At 39.0% G+C, this 23881-nt stretch overlaps 1 protein-coding gene across 1 annotated transcript; it reads left to right on the forward strand.

Annotated features, from left to right (window-relative positions):
* Window positions 1-11894: 11894 nt before the first annotated feature.
* Window positions 11895-20607, forward strand: LOC143862181 (Peroxisomal membrane 22 kDa (Mpv17/PMP22) family protein). Its single transcript, XM_077373186.1, has 7 exons — window positions 11895-12165; window positions 12263-12361; window positions 13660-13761; window positions 14177-14252; window positions 19680-19750; window positions 19841-19926; window positions 20442-20607. Exons 1-7 carry the CDS (start codon window positions 12094-12096, stop codon window positions 20491-20493), a joined length of 558 nt encoding a protein of 185 aa, XP_077229301.1. The 5' UTR covers window positions 11895-12093; the 3' UTR covers window positions 20494-20607.
* Window positions 20608-23881: the final 3274 nt, after the last annotated feature.

Consider the following 23881-nt stretch of genomic DNA (forward strand, 5'->3'; position numbering starts at 1 on the left):
ATTGAGAAGGCATGAGTGAGGAGCTGGCACGAAGTGACTGAAAATTAAGTAAGACAACTCCATTTTTAGGAGTTTTTCTTTTCCCTTTTTTTCATCTACTTCTCACCCTGTACTCACTAATGCTCTCTCAATTCTCTCCCTCCCACTCTCCCTGTCCCTCTTCCCGCACTTGTTAAACTAATATTTCATGGAAATTTTTTTCCTAGGATTTTTTTTCATTTCCTATTTAAAAAGAAAGAACATGGTATAGTTATACCTTTTGGATTTTAAGAACTGGTTTTGAGTCCCAAACTGATTATTGGACACAAAATTGCGTTTAATTTTGAGTGCAATAATCAGTTTTGAACTCAAAATCGGTTCTCTATACAATGAGAGCATTAACTAGTGTCAGAACTACGGATGACACGTCTAATGAGTTTCCAATTACAGTAGGACTGCACCAAGGATCAACTCTAAGCCCTTATCTTTTTACTTTAGTGATGGATGAACTTACGGAGGGTATCCAGGATGAGGTGCCGTGGTGTATGTTATTTGCAAATGACAGAGTATTAATTGATGAAACAAAGCAGGAGTTAATGCTAAGTTAGAGTTATGGAGAACTACTTTGGAATCCAAATGTAATAGACTGAGCAGGACTAAGACAGAGTATATGGAGTGCAACTTTAGTAATGTCAGGAGGCAGGGTGAGGATGTAGCAAATATGACTGGACATGAGATACCTAAGAGGGATATCTTTCGCTATCTTGGTCCAATCCTACATAAGCAATGAGAGATTGAAGAGGATACTAACCACATAATAAGAGCAGGTTGGTTGAAGTGAAAGCATACTTCAGGAGTTCTGTGCGATCGTAAAATACCTACCAAGTTGAAGGGAAAGTTTTATAAGATACCTGTGAGACCAGCCATGCTTTATAGCTCAGAATGTTGGGCCACCAAGAAGCAGCATGTGCATAAGATGAGTGTAGCAGATATGCGAATGCTTAGATGGATGTGCGGCCACACAAGATTAGATCTAATTAAAAATGAAGACATCGGTAAAAAGGTGGGGGTGGCACAAATTGAGGAGAAGATGAGAGAGCACCGCTTAAGATGGTTTGGGCATATCCAACGTAGGCCTTTGGATGCTCCAGTGAGAAGAAGTGACTCGTGCCAACTTAATGGAGTAAAAAGAGGTAAGGGCAAACTGAAAACAACTTGGGTAGAAACAGTGAGAAAAGACATGAGGGCTAGGAACATAGCAGAGAACATGACCTAGGATATGAGAGAATGGAAGAAAATGATCTATGTAGACAAACCCAACTAGTGTAGACTTAGTCAATTTGAGTCGGGTAGATCATTTCACCTTCTTCATGAAAATTTTCTAAAGGATTCATTAGCTGACCCCAACTAGTTTGGGACAAAGGCTTAGTTGAGTTGAGTTGAGTTGAACTCAAAATCAGTTCTCAAAATCCAAAAGGTACGGGCCTAAAACAAGGGGGCTTTAGTCAATTATCGCCTTCGATGAGCCAATTTGTTTTTCCCTTAGGGCCTGTTTGAATTTGCTTTTCTTGAGGAAATCTTTTGCAGAGTATTTTTTTTTTGTTAATTTCCACAATGTAAAAAGAAGAGATTTGCTAGGGACCATCGCACAAGGCATTTCGTGGACCGGCTGTTGCATGAGTAAGCAGCCACATAGGATCAGATTTTGTCTCATTCATTTAATTCATCTGAGGTGGCTGCTCTCTCATGCAACAGCCTGTCCGCTAAATGCCTTCTGCAATGGCCCCTAGCAAATCCCTGAAATGATAAATTTTATTGGTATCATTATAAATTAAGGTCAGTGATGACTCCCATAAAGGTCCCTCTAAATAAAGCTTGAACTGTGGTGGTTCACATTCAAGGGATGGAAAATCATGAAATTTTGGAAAGTTTTCGTATTCTAAACTTAGAAAAAAAAATAAAAAATCCCTGGCCTAAGGCCGAGTTCAAATTCCAGACCTGATTCGAAGAGCTATCAAAACCTGTGACTTATCCAAGTTAATGAAATATTGATAGCGTCAATCATTACTTGTTCTAATTGTCATTCCGAATGTGAGTAAGGCTTTTAACACTGATTTGAATCTTTTCGAGTGCTTGCCTTAAATTCCAAAATTTGTAATATTCTTCGGAGGAATGATAGATGCAAGGGCGCCCTTGCAAAAAGGGCCGGAAAAGGGCTCTTGATTGGATCCACATAATTTTCGGTAACCTTTCAAAATCAGTTGAGAAAGTAAATTTTGTGAAGAGAGTTGATATCTCAGCTGCCGAGTTGGAAAAGAATGAAACTATTTTCTCGAGACGGTGCGATATGTAGGGAAGACTCGTGAGATATCCTCCTGGCACACGTGTACTAACTGTTTGCACGTGCGATAATTCAAACCACGAGAACGAATCGCCTCGTGAAACATACATGCATGGCTGGCTGGTCAACGTGCAATGACTACCTAACCCAACATTACTGGGTCCCACTTCCATCAGTTAGTAAGACCGTTCTTGCCACGTATCAGCAATTGCCACGTGGCACAATCTCATCTTGTTTATATCTTGTTTATATATCCAACATAAAAGGACTTTTGTTCACTTCTCCTCCTCTTCTTGATTTAATACCGAAAATACCCTTATTCAAAGAACTAACAAATATGGCAAACATGCCTCTTATCACTCGTCCCCTTCGTTCCACGCCAAATAAACGAGCCGAACTTGGGCTTTGTATAGTTCGGCTCGGGAAAGCTTGCGAGCTTTTTAGGCTCGGCTCATAAACGAGCCAAGCTTTAAAGTTTGGATTATGTTTATTTTTTATATATAAAATGAAAGAATGTGGGTTGTTTATTACAAATGAAAGTTTGGCCGAGTGGTTAAGGCGTTGGATTTAGAGGGGTCTTGGGTTCAAATCCTACAATGTATGTTTTTAATATTTTGAGTAGAGTTTTTTGTGTCTCGGTTTTTCAGGCTTTTCTTACCCTCTCCCTATGAGTCCCTCCTATGAAGTCCCTCTCATATTTCAGGAAAACAAATTAAGGGTAGCCAAAAGTGCCCTTCAATACAATGTTGGATTTTGATGATCAATCGATCGAAATCCATCAATGTATTTCTTGATAGGGCGCTGATATTTCCCTACCCCTGCTAATGTTTTCCCACCATTTGACCTCTCTCTCTCTCTCTCTCTCTCTCTCTCTCTCTCTCTCTCCACACACAACAGGAACAGTTGGTGGGCCTAACAGAAACCGTTGGTGGAATCGTGAGCTCATCTTTGAACAACGCAGGCTCCGCCCATACCACACCATAGGATAATCCAAACCGTCCATTTGATGGGCCATAAACGTAAATAGGTTGCGGCCCAAAATATCATTTCCATAGGCTGATCGTAGCCCTCCGATCTAAATAGAAACTACATCTTATGCAACCTCTATAGATTGTAGGGTTGTGATCATCCTCTGGAAATGATTTTTGGGGCACAACCTATTTACATCGTGGCCCATTAGATGAATGGTTTGGATCATTCTATGGGGTTGGTGGTAAAGTAACATTAAGGCCCATCCACAACATAGGACGATCCAAGCCATCCATGGTAGGCCCAATCGTAGGCCTCACCGATATTTTTCAAATTGAAGCGTACCGTCCACAACATTGGATTATCCAAGCCGTCCATGGTTTGGATCATCCTATGGTGTGGTTCGTACCAATTTAGGCCACACCCATATTTTTGAAAATGAAGTGTATCGTCCAGACCATAGGATGATCCGAGCCGTCCATTTGATGGGCCACAATGTAAATAGGTTGTGCCGCAAAAATCATTTCCGTAGGATGATCACAACCCTACAATCTATAGAGGTTGCATAAGATGTAGGTTCTATTTAGATTGGAGGGCTAGGATCAGCCTATGGAAATAATATTTTGGGACGCAACCTATTTACGTTTATGGCCCATCAAATGGACGGTTTGGATTATCCTATGGTGTGGTATGGGCGGTGCCTACGTTGTTCAAAGATGAGCTCACCATTCCACCAACGGTTTCTGTTAGGCCCACCAACTGTTCCTGTTGTGTGTGGAGAGAGAGAGAGAGAGAGAGAGAGAGAGAGAGAGAGAGAGAGAGAGAGAGAGAGGTCAAATGGTGGGAAAACATTAGCAGGGGTAGGGAAATATCAGCGCCCTATCAAGAAATACATTGATGGATTTCGATCGATTGAACCACACCATAGGATGATCCAAACCATGGACGGCTTGGATAATCCAATGTTGTGGACGGTACGCTTCAATTTGAAAAATATCGGTGAGGCCTACGATTGGGCCTACCATGGATGGCTTGGATCGTCCTATGTTGTGGATGGGCCTTAATGTTACTTTACCACCAACCCCATAGAATGATCCAAACCATTCATCTAATGGGCCACGATGTAAATAGGTTGTGCCCCAAAAATCATTTCCAGAGGATGATCACAACCCTACAATCTATAGAGGTTGCATAAGATGTAGTTTCTATTTAGATCGGAGGGCTACGATCAGCCTATGGAAATGATATTTTGGGCCGCAACCTATTTACGTTTATGGCCCATCAAATGGACGGTTTGGATTATCCTATGGAGTGGTATGGGCGGAGCCTGCGTTGTTCAAAGATGGGCCCACGATTCCACCAACGGTTTCTGTTGGGCCCACCAACTGTTCCTGTTGTGTGTGTGGAGAGAGAGGGAGTGAGAGAGACCGGTCAAATGGTGGGAAAGTGACATGTCCGTTAAATCCTAACGTTTAACGTTAGCCAGCCGTCGGAAGGGGGGGGGGGGGGGGGGGGGGGAGGGGTCTATAGGAGAAGACTGGTAGTAAGTTCACTTTCTCTCTATCATTCTATTCAATTAAAGAACTAGTCGTTTTTAATGTTTTTTTTTTTTTTTACAAAATACCATCTTTGATATGTCTTATTCTTAAAAAACCACTTCCTGATTTTTCATTTATCAAAAGTCTGCCTATCGTTTCTATTTTTAAGTTGTTGTAAAACACCGCATCTTTAACAACTGGGTTCACAAATATATATTTCATGGAATAATTTTTCATGGTCGCCAAACATGGCCTAAGTAACCTTGGGGTCATTCCCAAGTGCTCCCATTATGTAGAATAGTTAAATATAGGTAATATATTTAGGGATTTGCTAGGGTCAGTCACGAGGTGGTTGGTTTGACATGAGACATACCAGCCGCGAAATGCCTTTTGCGATGGACGCTAGCAATTCCCATTTATTTAATAGCTACGGTGAAATTTACACGTAGACAGGTAGTAGGGAAATAACCATTAGTAGTAAAATATAAGAATATGACTTTTTAATGTTCTAAGTTGCGCTCGTTGGGGAATGTGCATGATGCCCCTTGTTATCTCTTGCATCAGGCATTTGGATCTAGGGAAAAAAAATTTATGGGAAGAAATTGCAGGATCTAGTAGGTTTGCAATTTTCCTCGAAACTGTTTCATAGAAAATGAATTTACCAAATGTTTGAAAATTCATTTTCCAAACCTAATTTTGATGATCAATCGATCGAAATCCATCAATGTATTTCTTGATAGGGCGCTGATATTTCCCTACCCCTGCTAATGTTTTCCCACCATTTGACCTCTCTCTCTCTCTCTCTCTCTCTCTCTCTCTCTCTCTCTCTCTCTCCACACACAACAGGAACAGTTGGTGGGCCTAACAGAAACCGTTGGTGGAATGGTGAGCTCATCTTTGAACAACGTAGGCACCGCCCATACCACACCATAGGATAATCCAAACCGTCCATTTGATGGGCCATAAACGTAAATAGGTTGCGTCCCAAAATATTATTTCCATAGGCTGATCCTAGCCCTCCAATCTAAATAGAACCTACATCTTATGCAACCTCTATAGATTGTAGGGTTGTGATCATCCTACGGAAATGATTTTTGCGGCACAACCTATTTACATTGTGGCCCATCAAATGGACGGCTCGGATCATCCTATGGTCTGGACGATACACTTCATTTTCAAAAATATGGGTGTGGCCTAAATTGGTACGAACCACACCATAGGATGATCCAAACCATGGACGGCTTGGATAATCCAATGTTGTGGACGGTACGCTTCAATTTGAAAAATATCGGTGAGGCCTACGATTGGGCCTACCATGGATGGCTTGGATCGTCCTATGTTGTGGATGGGCCTTAATGTTACTTTACCACCAACCCCATAGAATGATCCAAACCATTCATCTAATGGGCCACGATGTAAATAGGTTGTGCCCCAAAAATCATTTCCAGAGGATGATCACAACCCTACAATCTATAGAGGTTGCATAAGATGTAGTTTCTATTTAGATCGGAGGGCTACGATCAGCCTATGGAAATGATATTTTGGGCCGCAACCTATTTACGTTTATGGCCCATCAAATGGACGGTTTGGATTATCCTATGGAGTGGTATGGGCGGAGCCTGCGTTGTTCAAAGATGGGCCCACGATTCCACCAACGGTTTCTGTTGGGCCCACCAACTGTTCCTGTTGTGTGTGTGGAGAGAGAGGGAGTGAGAGAGACCGGTCAAATGGTGGGAAAGTGACATGTCCGTTAAATCCTAACGTTTAACGTTAGCCAGCCGTCGGAAGGGGGGGGGGGGGGGGAGGGGTCTATAGGAGAAGACTGGTAGTAAGTTCACTTTCTCTCTATCATTCTATTCAATTAAAGAACTAGTCGTTTTTAATGTTTTTTTTTTTTTTTACAAAATACCATCTTTGATATGTCTTATTCTTAAAAAACCACTTCCTGATTTTTCATTTATCAAAAGTCTGCCTATCGTTTCTATTTTTAAGTTGTGTTAAAACACCGCATCTTTAACAACTGGGTTCACAAATATATATTTCATGGAATAATTTTTCATGGTCGCCAAACATGGCCTAAGTAACCTTGGGGTCATTCCCAAGTGCTCCCATTATGTAGAATAGTTAAATATAGGTAATATATTTAGGGATTTGCTAGGGTCAGTCACGAGGTGGTTGGTTTGACATGAGACATACCAGCCGCGAAATGCCTTTTGCGATGGACGCTAGCAATTCCCATTTATTTAATAGCTACGGTGAAATTTACACGTAGACAGGTAGTAGGGAAATAACCATTAGTAGTAAAATATAAGAATATGACTTTTTAATGTTCTAAGTTGCGCTCGTTGGGGAATGTGCATGATGCCCCTTGTTATCTCTTGCATCAGGCATTTGGATCTAGGGAAAAAAAAATTTATGGGAAGAAATTGCAGGATCTAGTAGGTTTGCAATTTTCCTCGAAACTGTTTCATAGAAAATGAATTTACCAAATGTTTGAAAATTCATTTTCCATTATAAAAATTCCAATAAAAATTTACCCTCAAACTCCCTTTTACTTAAGGGGCATGTTTCACCCTCTCCTCAATCATGCCCCCTCAATTCTCTCCCTCTCCCACTACTTGATAAACTAATATTCCATGGAAAAAACTTTCACAGCTGCCAAACATGGCCTTAAGTGCCTCAGGTACTTTTGTCTTTAAACGATGAACTAAGGTTGCCCAATGTACTTTCACAGCTGCCAAACATGGCATGTGCCTAATGTACTTTTGTCTTTGAATGAATGCCTAGGTTGCCCAAAAGACAAAGGAATTGGCTGGGAATGTGTGCGGAGAGAATGCAGAGCAAACGGCCAAAGAAGCATGGGGATCGTCCAAAGAAGCTTCCCAAAAGATCAAAGACAGTGTTGTGGACAAAGCAGAGGAAACCATTAATGATACAGCCAATGCAATCAAGGATACAGCTGATAAAGTCAAGCGCTCAATCAATTCCAAGAACTAACACATGGGTTTCCATCAATGATCCATAGCCACACAACTCACCTCTTATTCTCCCGCCTTTGTTTTTTTCTGTCATCTAAGTAGTTGCTTAAGTCCATTTCTTGGGTTTTAGCTATTTTTCATTTTGGATTTTGAGGTGAAATTTGTATGATTATTTTCTGTCTTTTTTTTTTCTTTTCTTTTTGAGAGGCGGTTGGGAATGGGAAATGCATTTTGGGAATTTTTTTTTACTCAAAATTATGTTTGTTTTGGATTTTGAGAACCGATTGTGTCCAGAACTGATTATTGGACTGAAAATTAAGGCCTTATTTGTTTAAGATTATGCCAAGCAATTGTGGGCCCCAAACCTAATTTTGAGTCCAGGAATAAGTTGGAGGCCCACAATCGGCTGCCACAATCCAAAACAAACAGGGCCTGAGTGTAAATTTAAGTCCAATAATCACTTGATGTCACAATCGGTTCTCTAAATCCACAACAAATGGGGCCTTAATTTTGAGTCCAATAATCAGATTTTGATTCGCAAAATCAGTTCTCAAAAATCAAAACAAAGATGATCTAAGACAATATATAGCAATAAGTTGGTGATGGATGGCAGGGAAGACAAAAAAAAGTGCCATATGTTAAAGTATAAAAGAATAAACAACACCTTCTTATTATTTCACATGGTTTCAGAGCCAAAGGTCCTAGTTCAAACTCCTTGGTAGCAAAAGTTCACATGCAATGGCCAACCCAAAAGTGGGGTCACATGTGCCATGTGTAGGCCAACCCAAAGAAAGAGGGGCCACCGTGAGGGGGAGTGTTAAAAGTATAAAAGAAGAAAGAAAGCTTTCTCTAACATCTTAAGCTTTTGGAGTAATTGGTTGTTTCACACCATATTCGTAATCTCGCTTTGAACAAAGTAACTAAAATAGTCAAATTTCAAGGGTATATTTTAAAAAGATTAGCTAGCTAGCTAATCTCCGCTGGCCTGACCAAACACCATTGGAGTCTATTTGCCCGACTAATACGATGCCAGGAGAGAGCTCGGCTTTACCTGGGTGGAAAGAGTTAAAAATACCAGCAAACCAAAATTTCAGAATCAAAATGTAATTAATTGGCATTTACCCTTCCTAAATATAGCCCCTCTTTTATCTCCTTAATTAATTGGCATTTACATCCATATATCAGGGGAGGGATTTTCTAGCGTGAGGCATTTGGCCAATGGGCTGTTGCATGTGAGAACAGCCACACAGGCTCACTTTTCAGCAGATTTTGTCTTCATTCACGAGGTGGCTGCTCTTACATGCAACAGCCCATCGGCGAACTTCTGATGGATGCTAGCAAATCCATCATGGGAGAAGTGACAAATTCAAATTAAACGAATAAGACAAATTCAATTCTGAAGCCTCTCTTCCTCAGGAGAGAAGTGACACTCATATGAATTAAATGAATAAGACAAATTTTATTCACCTATGAGGTGACAGTGGCTTCGTGCCAAATTGCCTAGACATTCGCTTGAAGGGAACCCCTACATATTACAGTGCTTATTAAATTCGGATTTTTTAAGGGAAATGTCATCAGCACTACTGTATTTTGATGAGGGCACTCCTCACTTTATTAAAAGTACGGTATGGCCCGCCCGCACTGTAGATGATCCAAATCGTCCATTAGATGAGCCACAACCTAAATAGTAGGGCTGCAACTCGGGTCGGGTTTTGGAGAACCCAACCCTACCCGAGAAATATATCGGGTCGGGTTGGGTCGGTTTTTTTTCGGAAAACCCCAAAAACCCGGCCCTACCCATGATAAATCTCGGGTCGGGTCGGGTTTTTTCATGTTGACGCAATTTTTTAAGGAAAATTCTTATTTGGCAAGGCAACTCAACTCATAGAAGCAGAAATTACACTCACATTACACTTGAATCAAACAATGATGTAATTACACTCGCATCACACTTGAATCAAACAATGATGTAATTACACTCACATCACACTTGAATCAAACAATGCTGTAATCAAACAATGTTGTAATTACAATCAAACAATGCTGAATCAAACACTCGAATCAACTCAACTCATAGAAGCAGAAATTACACTCACATACAGTAAGAGTGGGTGCGTGGGTTTTCACTTTTAACTTTTAACTAACAGTAGAAAAAAATGTACATACTATAATTTATGTAACTCGGGTCAGGCCCCTTCAAACCCGGCTCGACCCGAGATTCATGCGGGCTTTTGAATGCTCAACCCGGCTCGACTCGAAACCCATGAAACCTGAATCCAACCCAGGCTATTTTCGGGTCTGGTCAATGCGGGTCGGGTAAAACCCAGCTCGAGTTGCAGCCCTACTAAATAGGTTGTGCCCCAAAATATATTTTCATAGGTTGATCCTAACGCTCCGATCTATAGACAATTAGGATCAACCCTCTAACATTCAGACAATTAGGATCTATAGACAGTTAAGATCAACCCATTAAAGACGGTTATAATCGTAATTTTTTGTGCCATCTTCAATGGTATCTGACCAATAAGGGCGTTGTTTGCCCCTTATTCTGCAAGGGCTCCTGTGAATCTAGCATTCCTCATGGGAATACCAATCATTTCACATGAGTAAGACAAATTAATCTGTAAGGTGACACTGGCTTTGGGCCAAATTGCATAGACATTCGTATGAGTGGAAGCGCTCCCACATAATACGATGCTAATTAAATTTGGATTTTTTTAAGTTGAGAGTGAAGGGGTAGATAGACTGACCTTTTCACACCTAAAACATTTATAGAATCGAGGCATATGATATCAGCACTACCCTATTTTGATAATACTACTCATTTTGTTTTACCTCTTTGGGTCGGATGGTTGATTACATCTTCACTGTTGTAACAACCATTAATAATTACAAAAATGTAAAACAATGAGAGTAGTGTCATTTATCAAAATATTGAAGTGTCGATATCAACATATAAAATCTATCTTAGGAGATTCTGCATGTTCTGTGTGCCTGAAGTCAATTATTTTTTTAAAACTACTGTGGGCCTACTTTATAGGATGATCCAAACTGTTCAACTCCTAAAGTAAAATCAATTCCATGGATAATCTAACCCTCTGATCTAGGTTTCTACAATGTGCAGTCCCTCTACAGATGAAGCGGTTAGGATCATCGTACAGAGATGATTTTCGGGATAAAAGACTATTTACATTGTGGTCTAACAAATGAACGGCTTGGATCATCCCCCATACTTCCAAAAATACCAGACCTCACCCACACTAAATGACTAAAATCTCCTTTCGATGTTATCGGATATCTATTTTTTCTATTTTTTCTATGGGTTTTAAGACAACAGTTTTTGTCTCCATTCATGAGGTGGCTGGTCTGACATGCATACCAACCGTGAAATGCCTTTTTCGATGGACGCTAGCAATTCCTTTTTTCTACAGGGCGATGATATTTTCACTCCTGGAGTACTCATTCGCCCATCTTTTAACGTGATTTGACGTCAAAAAGTGTTAAAGTTGCCCACTGTTCATGTTTTAAGCGTACTTCCGGGTGGTGAAAAATGAAAATATTCATGTCCCTTTCTGTATCGCTCGTATAGTCAATTAGTCAGTCGCATGCCCTTTTTGTTAGTTTTCTTAGAAAGGTAGTCGGTCATTTCATTTGCAAGGAAAACCAAACCCATCGAGGCGTTGGCTCTTCAACATCAAGTCATGGGTTTGCTCCCTGTTGACGAGTGTTCGAATCCCGCCCGACTTACCTGATACACATGATGAGTGGGTCGTTGCGTGTATCCGTAGAGAGTAGTCACGTGATGAGTGGGTCGTTGCGTGTATCCGTAGAGACTAGTCCTACTCTGAAGGGAGTGGGACATCCTACGTCATAGAAAAAAGGAAAAAAACCAAAACCGGAATTTGCTAGCTTCCATCGTAGAAGGAATTTCGCAGATGGTCTGTTGCATCTGACAGTCTGCTGAAAAGTGATGCTGCTGTCAGATGCAACAGACCATCCGCGAAATGGATTCTACGATGGACGGTAGCAAATCCCATTGGTTAAATAGCCAATGTCAATCACGTTTACAAGAAACTGACCAAAAAGGTACCTCACACTCTGAAAAAGAGAGACCTCTACTTACCCGTTCAAACCAGAGACTATTGACTCTCCTTCTCATTTAAACCTCCTTCTTTATTAAGACTCTTTCCCTCTTTCTCTCTACCTTCCCCAAAACTCTTTAAAATCACAACAAAACCCTGAGAGAGAGAGAGAGAGAGAGAGAGAGAGAGATCATTGTTTTCTGGCCATGTCGGAGATCGTGGGACGAGCATGGAGAAATTACCTGCTTCAACTGCAACGCCACCCTCTTAGAACTAAGGTTTTTTTTGTCTTTTGTGAAATTTCAATCTTTTTTTTTTCCTTTCTGAAGAAACTTTTTTCTGAAGTTTGTTTGGTAATTTTTCTTTGTTTTATAGGCAATCACGGCTTCTGTTTTAGCTGGATGCAGCGATGCAATTGCTCAAAAGCTTTCTGGAATTAAGAAACTTCAATTGAAACGTCTCCTTCTTTTCATGGTATTTTCTTGCCTTTTGTGGGTCTTTTTTGGTTTTTAGTTAATTTTTCTGTTTGTATTTGAATTAGGGATGTTAAGATTAATTGTAGTAATAAGCATGATATGATGAAGAGGAATTTTTATCTGTTTGTAATTCAAGCAAGAGGGACTAGAAGATGCACTTTTTTTTGTTTTATATTTATTTTCTTTGTTATTTACGGATCGATGTTTTATGTTTAATTTGGTTGAAATAAGGTATTGTGATTGCTGAGGTAATGGGTCTTCAATTCAATTTTCAAAAATCTCTCTTTTGACGAATTTATGATCTATCTCCGTCGGATCTTTTCGGGTTAATGAAGGAATGCTTATTTCTCTTGTTATTCTGTTAAAAGTATAAATGATCAAATGATGCCATCTTCAGTGGCTTAAGCTTTTGGAGTAATTGGTTGTTTCACATGGTATCTGAGCAAAGGTTCTCGGTTCAAAACTCCTTGATATCAAAAATCCACATATAATGGTCAACTCAAAAGAGGGGCCACATGTAGGCCAACCCTAAAAAGAGTGGCAACACGTGATGTGGAGTGTTAAAGTATAAAAGATCAAATAACACCTTCTCCAATAGCTTAAGCTTTTGGAGTAATTGGTTATTTGATATATTGCATATAACAAAATCATGAGAGGCATTTAATTATGTTTAATGGAGTTGTTATTACCGGTGTTTAAAAACGCGGATTTGACGAGGAACGCGGCCGAGAAAAGACCTTGTCGACTCGGCGCGGACGCGGCCAAGAACGCTGTAGATATGGTTGACAAGGTCATAACTCAGGAGAGTCAAAGGAGTTTATTGACTCTGTAAGGCAAAACACGGAACACGGATGTAGTGCAACTCGGCCGAGGTAAAAAGGAGTTGACTCGGGCGAGTTCCTTGCCGAGTCAAGGAGTTTTTAAACACTGGTTATTACACATTCTTCGTTACACAATCGAATTTGAACAAGTTGTCAATTTGTATCTGTTTAAAAAAGGTGAGGTGGGTTTCACGATCTGATTTCACATTTTAACCTTTGATCCTTGACGATTTGACTTCCTTCTAGCTTCCCTTGGATGATCCATATCTTTAATATTGGATGCTACGCTAGCTGAAATTAGTCTAAATGTCTAATTGGTTTTTTTTTTCTCCCTTTTTTATTGTTTTATAAACAAAAGGATTTCTTTAAGAACCTTTTTACTATCCTGTCATATAGATATGTAATCAAGAAACCATTAGCTATCATATGTCTGATCTTATTTTCTGTTTCTTGCTAATCTGTTCTTGCTTTGCAGCTATATGGTTTCGCATATTCAGGGCCTTTTGGGCACTTTCTGCACAAGCTGATGGATATCATTTTCAAAGAAAAGAAAGGAAACAAGACTGTTGCTACGAAGGTACAGTTAAGAATGTTCTTAAGCTTCAATTCTTCGTTAGTTATTGAGTAGATGCCAAACAAAGCATTGTTATGATACTGTAATGTTATTAACATTCTCTGCACCACCATTCCTTCAAAGGAAATATTTTCGCAATGTTGTCAATGTGGTTGATGTTTAATTGCACAATCCTCTACTTAGGACACTGCTCCCAATTCAGAATCTTGCAATGGGTCCTAGAATATTTTCTTGTTTTTCTTTTTCTTTTTCTTTTTCTGGCTCTCCCACTTGGCTTCCTGTTGGTTATGGTGACAAAGTTTTCATGTTTGGGGATTTGGGATTGCGGGTAATTGTACTGCGCTCTATATAAAATTTCATGAAATGCTTCTTGATTATGTGGTCATCTTGAATGATGATAGAAGAATTTGTCTTTCAGGTGCTATTGGAACAATTAACTTCTTCCCCTTGGAACAACATTTTTTTCATGATGTACTATGGCTTGGTAATTGAGGGTAAGTATTATCAATCAGTCCGTTTGATTTTCCAGGATTAGCACTCCTTTCTGTTAATGTTGTCTTCATCTACAATTGACATCAATTTATTTGTATGGAAACACTTGACTTCTTATCTGGATTAGTGCCATCAGATTTTATTTATTTTTATGTTCTGTCCTTTACCTTTTATTATGAAATATTCTTATCTGGATTAGTGCCGTCAGATTTTATTTATTTTAATGTTCTGTCATTTACCTTTTATCATAAAGATATTTGTATGGAAACACTTGACCTCTTATCTGGATTAGTGCCATCAGATTTTATTTATTTTTATGTTCTGTCATTTACCTTTTTATCATAAAGATGCTTATATATTGAGCATTTTCAACTCCCATCTTTTGGATTAGTGATATTTCTTCGATTTTACCTCATTGTAATTATGCTTTGTCTCTAATAATCTTGCAATTTTATTGTTTGAAAGTAAAGGATATTTTAGCATCAAGATTTGTTGATCCTCATGTTCGTATCACTGAAGGACCTTGGATTTCGAATTCTGAATTGGTTCATGGATGTTCCCATCTTTTTAAATTTTAGATATGGTAGGTTTAAGCCATTTGCAGGAAAAATCATGTTTAGCATTCTTTTAATGGAGCCAGGGTTTTGTTTTCTCCAACCTATGGCTTGACCTTTTGCATTTTTTTTGCATTTTTCTGGTACTAAGCTGCCTGCTTGAGCTTGTTTGAGGTTGAAGAGCCTAATGAAGTTCAACCATTCAGAGCAATGCCTAAAAGCTTCAGACTTCTGTATTTTCGTATATCAATTCAAACGGTGTACACCTGCAAAATGCATTTTATGGATAGAAAATGTTTGCAAAATTTCCCTGTGAACTATTTGGTTGGTGGTGCCCGCTAATGATTCATAGTGATTATGTAAATGTTCTATAGATTAGCTCTTATTGGGGTTGCTGGATGAACTTCTCACTTATTGTGAGTAGTGGTGCCCAAATTCGAGTTCATAGTGGTTATGTAAATGTTCTATAGGTCAGTTCTTATTGGGGTTGCTGGATAAACTCTTACTTATTGTGAGCCCAAATGATAATTTTGTTGATGTCTCTTCATTTTTGGTTAGTTGGTTTTATTTAAGATATATATGTGTATGTATAATGTGGGATTTGCTAACATCCATCGTAGAAGGCATTTCGCAGATGGTCTGTCGCACGTCAGAGCAGCAACCTTGTGAATGAAGACAAAATATGATGAAAAGTGACCCATGTGGCTGCTCTGACATGCGACAGACCAGCTGCGAAATGCCTTTTGCGATGGATGCTAGCAAATCTCATATATATATATATATATATATATATATATATATATATATATATATATATATATATATATATATATGAGGAAAGTGAAGCTACACCACCGGTGTAGCTAACTTAGCTACACCACCCGCTTAAAATACAATGTGCCCACATTGTTTTGGTGATCCAAACCATTCATTTGATTGGCCCTCACATAGATAGGGTGTCCACCAAAAATCAGCTCCATAGAATCATCCTAACCCTTCAAACTATGGAGGCAAAAATGGACAAATTTGTGAAGGTTTTTACACGTTCATTTTTGCCTCCACAAATCGTAGGGTTGGGATGATGCTATGGAGCTGATTTTTGGTGGACACCCTATCTATGTGAGGGCCAATCAAATGAATTCTTTGGATCACCAAAACAATGTGGGCCAATTGTATTTTAAGCGGGCGGTGTAGCTAAGTTAGCTACACCGGTGGTGTAGCTTCACTTTCCTCTATATATATATATATATATATATATATATATATATATATATATATATTATTTTGGTCGTTTTATATGTAGTAGTGTTGGACCCTCTCATTTGCTTTACTTTCCCTTTGTTAACGTCTTATTTGCTTTATGTATGAAAACTTTTTTCTATTAGACTCTCAAGATAACATGGTATTGGACCATGTATTCTCTTTGTGATTGCTCTTCTTGAACTCCTACAAGTGATCACATACTCTTGGAACTTATTTTTGCTATTTTTGTTGTAGACACCTCATTTTGTTTTCACTCGATCATAATTTTTTTGGATTTGTAATTTATTTTTAGAATAATTCCATCTTTGATTGATCTCCTTTTCCCATAAACTTTTGGACATTATTCCTAGTAAAATTTACATCATAATTGGTATTAGAGCGTCAATCATAGATTTGTTTTGCATCAACAGACCTGGATATAGCCGACCTCAACTAGTTTGGGGCAAAGGCTTAGTTGAGTTGAGACCTGGATATGCAACTGTATTAGGTTGCAAATGAGTGTTCAAGCTAAAGCAAAATCCTGATCACACCATTAATGGGTACAAGGGGAGATTGGTAGCTAACGGCTACAAACAACACTCCTGTAGTCAAGATGACCACCATAAGACACATTCTTGCTCCACTTAACATGTTTGGCTAGCAACTCTACCAGATGGATGTGAAAAATGCCTTCTTACATGGACATATGAAGGAAGAACTGTACATGGAGCAGCTAAACAGGTTTAAACCTACAGAGAGAGGTCACTTTGTGTGCAAACTCAAAAAAGCAATATATGGACCAAAGCATGCTCTTAGAGCATGATTTCACAGATTACATCAGTTGCAAGAGAAGCATGCCATATAATTCCATACTCATCGAACACTCAGCTATGGTCTTGGTCTTTGTACACATAAATAATATCATTATCACAGGCGGCAATAGACTTCAAATTTAGAAGCTGAAAATTAACCTAAAAGGGGATTTGATACGTCAAGTCTATCACAGGCAATGATAGACTTGAAGTATGCTCTAGATCTCCTTAATAGACTTCACATGTTAAAATCTAAACTTGTAAGTACCTCGAAATACAATGAGAAGATCAATGGAAAGGAAGGTGAGAAGATCAATGATCCTCGTACTTTTTGCAAAATGGTACGGCTTTCCAATGTCTTTCATTTACCAGAGCTGAAATTACTTATCTAATTAATTTCTTCACTTGCAGGCAACTAAGCAGATTATGAGATATATTCAAGGTATATTAGACTATGGTCTGTTTTATAGAGTACATAAGACCAAGAAAGTCAGTGTATAATGGTACCCTTCAGCGTATAAGGGTACCCTTATACTGATTGACCAAGCAATCCAATTACAAGGATATTGATCACGGGCTTTTGTACACTAGTAAATAATTGCTTACTCTCCTGGAGCAATAAGAAACAATGAACAGTGTCCAGATCTAGTACAGATGCAGGTATAAAGCTATGGCATCCACCATCGTAGAGCACCCCTGGTTGAGAAATCTCCTATAGGAGATTCATTTGTGAACTGATTTTCATACTCTTTATTGTGACGACTAAAGTGTGATCGAGTTGTCGTAAAATTTAGTTTTCTACACTAGGACAATAACTTTGTTTAGGGGAAAGTTTAGAATGGTTTTTTTGTTTGTATCTATCAGAGATCAAGTTGCAGGCATTTTTATGAAGAGGCTCACCATAGATTTTTTATGAAGAGGCTCACCATAGATCATCTGAACTTAGTAGGAAACCTGATTATGATCTAAGGAACACATCAGCTCAGGGGAAGTGTTAGAAATAAAGACATTTAATCATTTGGTTGACCAACCTTCATTAATCATATTTTGGTCATTGCGCCTTTTAAGTCACTATTATGTGTAGTGATGACAAAATCATATTTCCCTCCCATACGAAATTCAATACTTTCTCCTCTCTCGATCTCATTATTAGATAAAGACATTTTTAACACCTTGATCATGATCACTTCATGTTCTTTGTGATGCATCCCTGTCATGATGTAGGCTGCCATTCTTTATTTTAGCCCTTTCACATGGTCCAGTAAGGTTAAGCCCTGGTGGAAGATAATATAAAAAGAGACTGGAAGGAGTTAAGACCTGGTGAGTTATATGGGATAAATGCCCACCAAAATAAAATATATGGGATACATATTTTGTCTAAGTTTCTTGATAATGAAATAGGAAGTATGTACTGGAAAACATGTGGGATAGTCGGTTTGATTTTTGGGTTCTAGTTGAAGACATGGAAAGTATATTTTACTAGCATATTCATTGGTTGAGGTTTGTTTATATGTGGATTTAGGCTCAATGCCACATATGTTGAAAGTTTTTACACCACAAATTCCATTCAAAACTCCCCGTGTCAATTGTTGAGTTGCATGAATTGACTCCTGTTTTTTAACCTTGGCTGAGATCTTGTGCGAGTCTGTGTTTTGCCCTACAACTACAAGTCAATCGAAACTCCTTTGACTCTCCCGAGTTCTGACCGCATTAACAGAGTATTCGGGTGCTTCGGCCGAGTTGTCGGCCGTGCCGTGCCAAGTCTAGTAGGACTTGCTTTGTAACACTGATAAAAAAGATCTTAGGTCTTTGATTGTTAAGTGCGAGCACTATGTAGCTCAAGTGTGTAGGTGTTTCTTAGGGATTTCATCAGTTTTATCTGCCGCGCTTTTCCTTGTCACTCTCAGTATGCCTATTATTTAAGTGTTTTTCTTGTTCATTAAACATTTAGTTATTAGGGATCTCGCCAATTTTGACTGGCGCCCTTTTCCTTCTGGTCACGCTCAAACTTTTAGGGGCCGTTTGGATATGCGGATTTTAGAATCCAGGTTTTTAGTTTGAAAACAGTGTAAAAGAGGGTTCATGATCATGCTGTTGTATGCTGTTGTGACAGCGTTTCTTGGATTTTAAGTGAGAAATTCAGGTTTTAAAAATCTCTCCTGCATCCTGAGATTTCTAAAACCTTGAAATATGGGAGGATCTGCTACTCTCTTGCTAACGGAAAGAAGGGCGAGAATTCAAAAACGAGTCAAAAACGACGGCTGGTCCGCTTCTTCTCTCGTCTCTTAGCTACAATTTTGAAGAAATCCTGGATTCTAAAATCCGTGTATCCAAACGGCCCCTTAGTTTCTGGATGCCCTGGTTCATCACTTTATCTTGCTATAATTAGTTTGAGTTCTTGTGCTTGTTTTCATTAATTTTCTACCGTGGCCTTAAAGCAGATTGTCCCTTGTTCAGCCATTTCAATCCTATTCATCTGGTGGGTTTATTTTGATACTTTAGTTTTTATTTATATTTGGTGCTCAGCATTTTCCAGCTTCTCATTCTGATTTCCTTATGACTCAAGTGGAACAGAGAAAATAGTCTGCATGCACCATCTTTATATCTAAATTAACAAATAAGCCATCAGACATTTTTTAAACAACACTTAAGCCCTTATTATTTTGAGTCACCAACTTTTTGTTTTTGTTAATTTAACTGTCGTGAATGTATCACATGCAATTGTACTTACTAGGGAAACTCCTGGTAATAGAGTTTTTATTTACAATCTACAACTGATTTAGAAGTTATGTCTCATTATTCACATATTTTTGTCATACAGGAAGACCTTGGGGTTTGGTCAAGAACAAAGTCAGAAGTGACTACCCTTCTGTTCAATTGACTGCATGGAAGGTATACCTTATGAAGCATCTATTATTTCATAACTTGGAGTGGGTTGTGGAGGGTGCTTCTCTAATATAACTGTTGGGATATGATTTACAGTTTTGGCCTATCGTCGGATGGGTGAACTACCAGTATATGCCTCTGCAGTTCCGAGTCTTATTCCACAGCTTTGTCGCGTGTTGCTGGTATGGCCTTTCATTACTTCTCAGTTTAGCTTTTACTTTTTCTTTCTTTCCTGGAAATGGAAAAAAAGGAATGCTCTTGAGACTTGAACCCATGACTTTTAATATAGAAAATCAATTAACTTACCAATATACCCAAATGCCTTTTTGTCAGTTTAGCCTTTCCTGTTTGAAAAACGTTTACATGTAACCCTTCAATTATGCTTCCTCTCAGTATCAGCTCCTTACGCATAATCATAAACCATGTTTCTATCTTGTTCGAATTTGCCGTCGCACCTATGTTTCTATACATAAATGAATACATCTGTTGACACATTAAATTTTCCAAAATTTCAGCCGAAATTTCCAAAATAAGAAAATAATACCTTTTTTTCCTCGCCGGATTTCGGCTGAAACCGAACTGAAATTTAAATCCATGCAAAGATTGACAAATATACTAGTTGTGTTACACATGTACAAAATTTAAATGCTGATATCTGCTACTAACAAACTACATCTTGTTTCGTATGCGACTTCAGGGCAATATTTCTGAACTTAAAAGCGCGGTCTGTTGCCATTAAAAAGGCCTAAGAGAAAACCCATTTCAATGTGGTAATTAGTTTCCTAACTCTCTTTATTTATAGAACCATAAGAACAAGGTTTGTTAAGTCATTTTAATTGTTAATGGAAGTTCTTCTGGGTGTACCTTTGTTGTTTGAAAAGCTTAATTCCCCTGTTTCCAAATGTTGCAAATTCAGTCCAAGAGCCCCCCCATGTTCATTCCCTTTAAGAGGGGAATAAAAGGTGGTGTCAAATTTGTGTACAGGTGGGGCCATCCCTTTGGGTTATCTAAACCATTCATCTGTGGGCCTTAACATGGATTTGTCATGCCCCTAAAAGGTGGGGCACATTTGTCTCTTTGTGGGACCCAGAAATTGATTGTTGGACTTGGAATTTATACCATTTTCCATTAGGTAGGGGTATTTCTGTAAACTCACTATGTACGTGGTGAGAAAGATGAAGGAAAACGCAATATACAATATACGAGAAAATGGATAAGAAATTAGAGGTTTTATCGCGTGGGAAGAGATCTCGCGACCAAGCGCGGCTTTAAAATTAGTGAGCCGAGCTGATGATAACTTGTAGCCGGTCGGTCTAACTTCGACTTCATTAGCCGAGCCGTGAATTTCACACTCTGTTTTTAGACTAGCATTGTGCGTTCACAGTACGAACGGTTACGGTCATCCCTGATTGTGTGTGCAACATGTGGCACCGTACGATCTAAAGCTTTTGCTCTCCTGATCAGGGGTCCCTTTTAACATACAGAGTGGAACATGTAAATGGGGCCCATTGGTGATAGACTGCCACATGGAATTTTACACCTTGTAGTATTATTTTTCCATTCCAAATGGGCAGTGATAAATTCATTCACCCCCTCCAAAGAAGAATACACCCCCTTTAACAGAAATAGTTAGAGATCTTTAATGCGTTAACTCCATAAGCATTAAAACTTGACGATGTCTGTTAAAAGGGGGTGTATTCTTCTTTCCATGGGGCGTGAATTTATCACTGCCCTCCCAAATCAGACATTTTAATGAGAAATATAGCCCTTAACCTTTTTCTTTTACAATTTTTGCTTGCTCATATGTCACAATCATGGTTGAAAATTTCGGTTTCGGTACCGGTTTCGGACCGTTGAAATTTTGAAATTTCGGTCGAAATCCGGTACAACAAAGAAAAGACTATTTTATTCAATATTAAATTTCGGCTGAAATTATGGTCGAAATTTCGGTGAAATATTAAATTAATTAAAAAAAAAAAGGTTTTTTGGGGGAAATTTCGGAAATATCGGAACTTCGACCGAATTCACATCACAGGGTTTAGTCTTTATTTTAAAATCCCGTCTTGCTAGCAACCCTATATTTGATACCTAGGTATTTACTTTTACTTATTCCTAAGCCGCAGGTTTACTCAGGAAAGCATCACCTTTGGGTACTCCCACTTTGAAGTTTGAATGCATAAGAACTTCACTCTCAGATTCATTCTCATGCGTTCTTGCTAGCATTACAAATAGCCTTTAACACTCTTACTGCGGCTCCTAATATACTTTTATGCACCCTTGCCTCGGGTTTTCTGCTTACCCACAATGCAGGGGCCCCTCGCACCAGGCAAGAAGCCACAAGTTACAACACACTTTTCGCACGACAGATCTACTCTAATGCACACGAGACACTGTAAGGGCTTAATATCTCAATAGCACTTGGTCTAAAGCTCGAATGAGACTAAATATCTGAAATGATGGAATGACTTGACTAAATATGTGTATGTTGGAATCAATTGTGCTACTACGAGGAAATCTTGATGTAGCAAATCCGGATTCGATCCAAAGGATGGAAAGTACAATTGACCTCTCATAAATGGATGGAGACGTGTTAGAGTAAAGAACAACATGCGCCACATCTCCCATGAAACAATTCATGCGAAAAAGATGCTCCCGCTTAACCTGAAAATTTGAGATTGTTGTTTCCAAACCATGGAAATTGACACGTATTCAAAAGGAGAATCCAAATTACACGAATTTGGCTTGTCATCAAGAGACGCTTATCATATAGAGATCGTAAGGTGGGAGAGCCGGCGTCCTTTGAAGATGCAAAAGACGTCAAGAAGTGGCAAATCGTTAGAACACGAATATTTTCACAAAGTAAACCAAGTGTGACTAGTGGAGAGTTAGTGCCAAGGGGAGTGTTAAGAGTCACCGTTGACTTGTGCACGATGTCGGAGGGGCTAGGCCTACGTGTTTGAATCCTAGATCAGTTTGATGAGCATGAGTTGGTGCTGAGGGGGAGAAGAATTGTGAAAATTATTATCACCGACTTCTTAGATGTTTTGATTTATAGAAGTTTGTTTGAGTTTTCTCAGTAAAGTTAATTGCTTTGTGATTAGAATTATTGGTAGAGTAGGAGCTTATCTCTATCCATTATTTTATTGTTTTTATCTAGTTTAGAATGAAGGATTTGTATAAAACTTGGATGTCGTTGCCAAGTCAAATCAGCTACTTTATGCATAAAAGGGAAGCGGACGTGAGAGTCCATTAGAGTGCTTTTTTAGGTTTTAGGTTTTTGCAAAAAAATTCTATTCTTAAGTTGGGATTTGCTGGGAACCATCCAGAAGGCATTTCGCGGAACGGCTAATGCATGAGAGAGCAGCCAGAATTAAATAAACAAGACAAAATCTGAGCCTATGCGGCTGCTCTCTCATGCAATAGCCGTTCTACGAAATGCCTTCTGTGATGGTCCCTATCAAATCCCTCTTAAGTTTTTGCAAAAAATAACCTCTTTCTTCAGTATTGCATTTTTCTTCTTCCAATACTATCAAAGAAAGCTGGAAAGTAGAGAGAGAGATTTATATTTTATACACATTGGCAAGATAGAGAGAGAGAGATTTATATTTGTTGGAAAGTCGCCTTATTTCCCACCCACTGTGGGTGGCTTGGGTGGGAAGTAATAAAGTAAAAACTAGTAAGGCCTTTATTTTCAGGTTTTGGGAAACCTTTCTAAAGGGAAAAAAAACACACGAACATGAAAGTTTGAGGTCTGTTGGCTGCCTCGTGAGCGTTTGTGAGAGAGAGAGAGAGTGAGAGAGAAGGGAGGAGAAAGAAAGAGAGGAGAGTCAGAGAGAGAGAGAGAGAGAGAGAGAGAGAGAGAGAGAGAGAGAGAGAGAGAGAGAGAGAGAGAGAGAGAGAGAGAGAGAGAGAGAGAGAGAAGGGAAATAAGTAGTGGCTGCCTCTTAGGTTATTCTCTTGGTGTTTTTTCTTGGGTTCTCTTATGGGTTTCTCTTGGGTTACTCTTGTACGATCTTGGGTTGAGAAACAAGAAAATGATTGCGGGTTTGAGATTAATCCATTGTAATCCTTGTATATTGTTTTTCTCATAGTGAAAGATTGTGTTTCTCGCCCGTGGAGTAGGCTTGGCCGAACTAC

This window comes from Tasmannia lanceolata, unplaced genomic scaffold (assembly GCF_043159265.1).
Source record: "Tasmannia lanceolata isolate RefF3 unplaced genomic scaffold, GAP_Taslan_0.1 ptg000037l, whole genome shotgun sequence".
NCBI lineage: Eukaryota > Viridiplantae > Streptophyta > Magnoliopsida > Canellales > Winteraceae > Tasmannia > Tasmannia lanceolata.

What these genes read in the sequence shown, in the direction of transcription:
- LOC143862181 (XM_077373186.1), top strand. Translation starts at nt 12,094, where the DNA reads ATGTCGGAGATCGTGGGACGAGCATGGAGAAATTACCTGCTTCAACTG. An exon ending in GCCACCCTCTTAGAACTAAG is followed by an intron (nt 12,166 to 12,262) that starts GTTTTTTTTGTC and finishes TTTGTTTTATAG; the next exon opens with GCAATCACGGCTTCTGTTTT. An exon ending in AACGTCTCCTTCTTTTCATG is followed by an intron (nt 12,362 to 13,659) that starts GTATTTTCTTGC and finishes CTTGCTTTGCAG; the next exon opens with CTATATGGTTTCGCATATTC.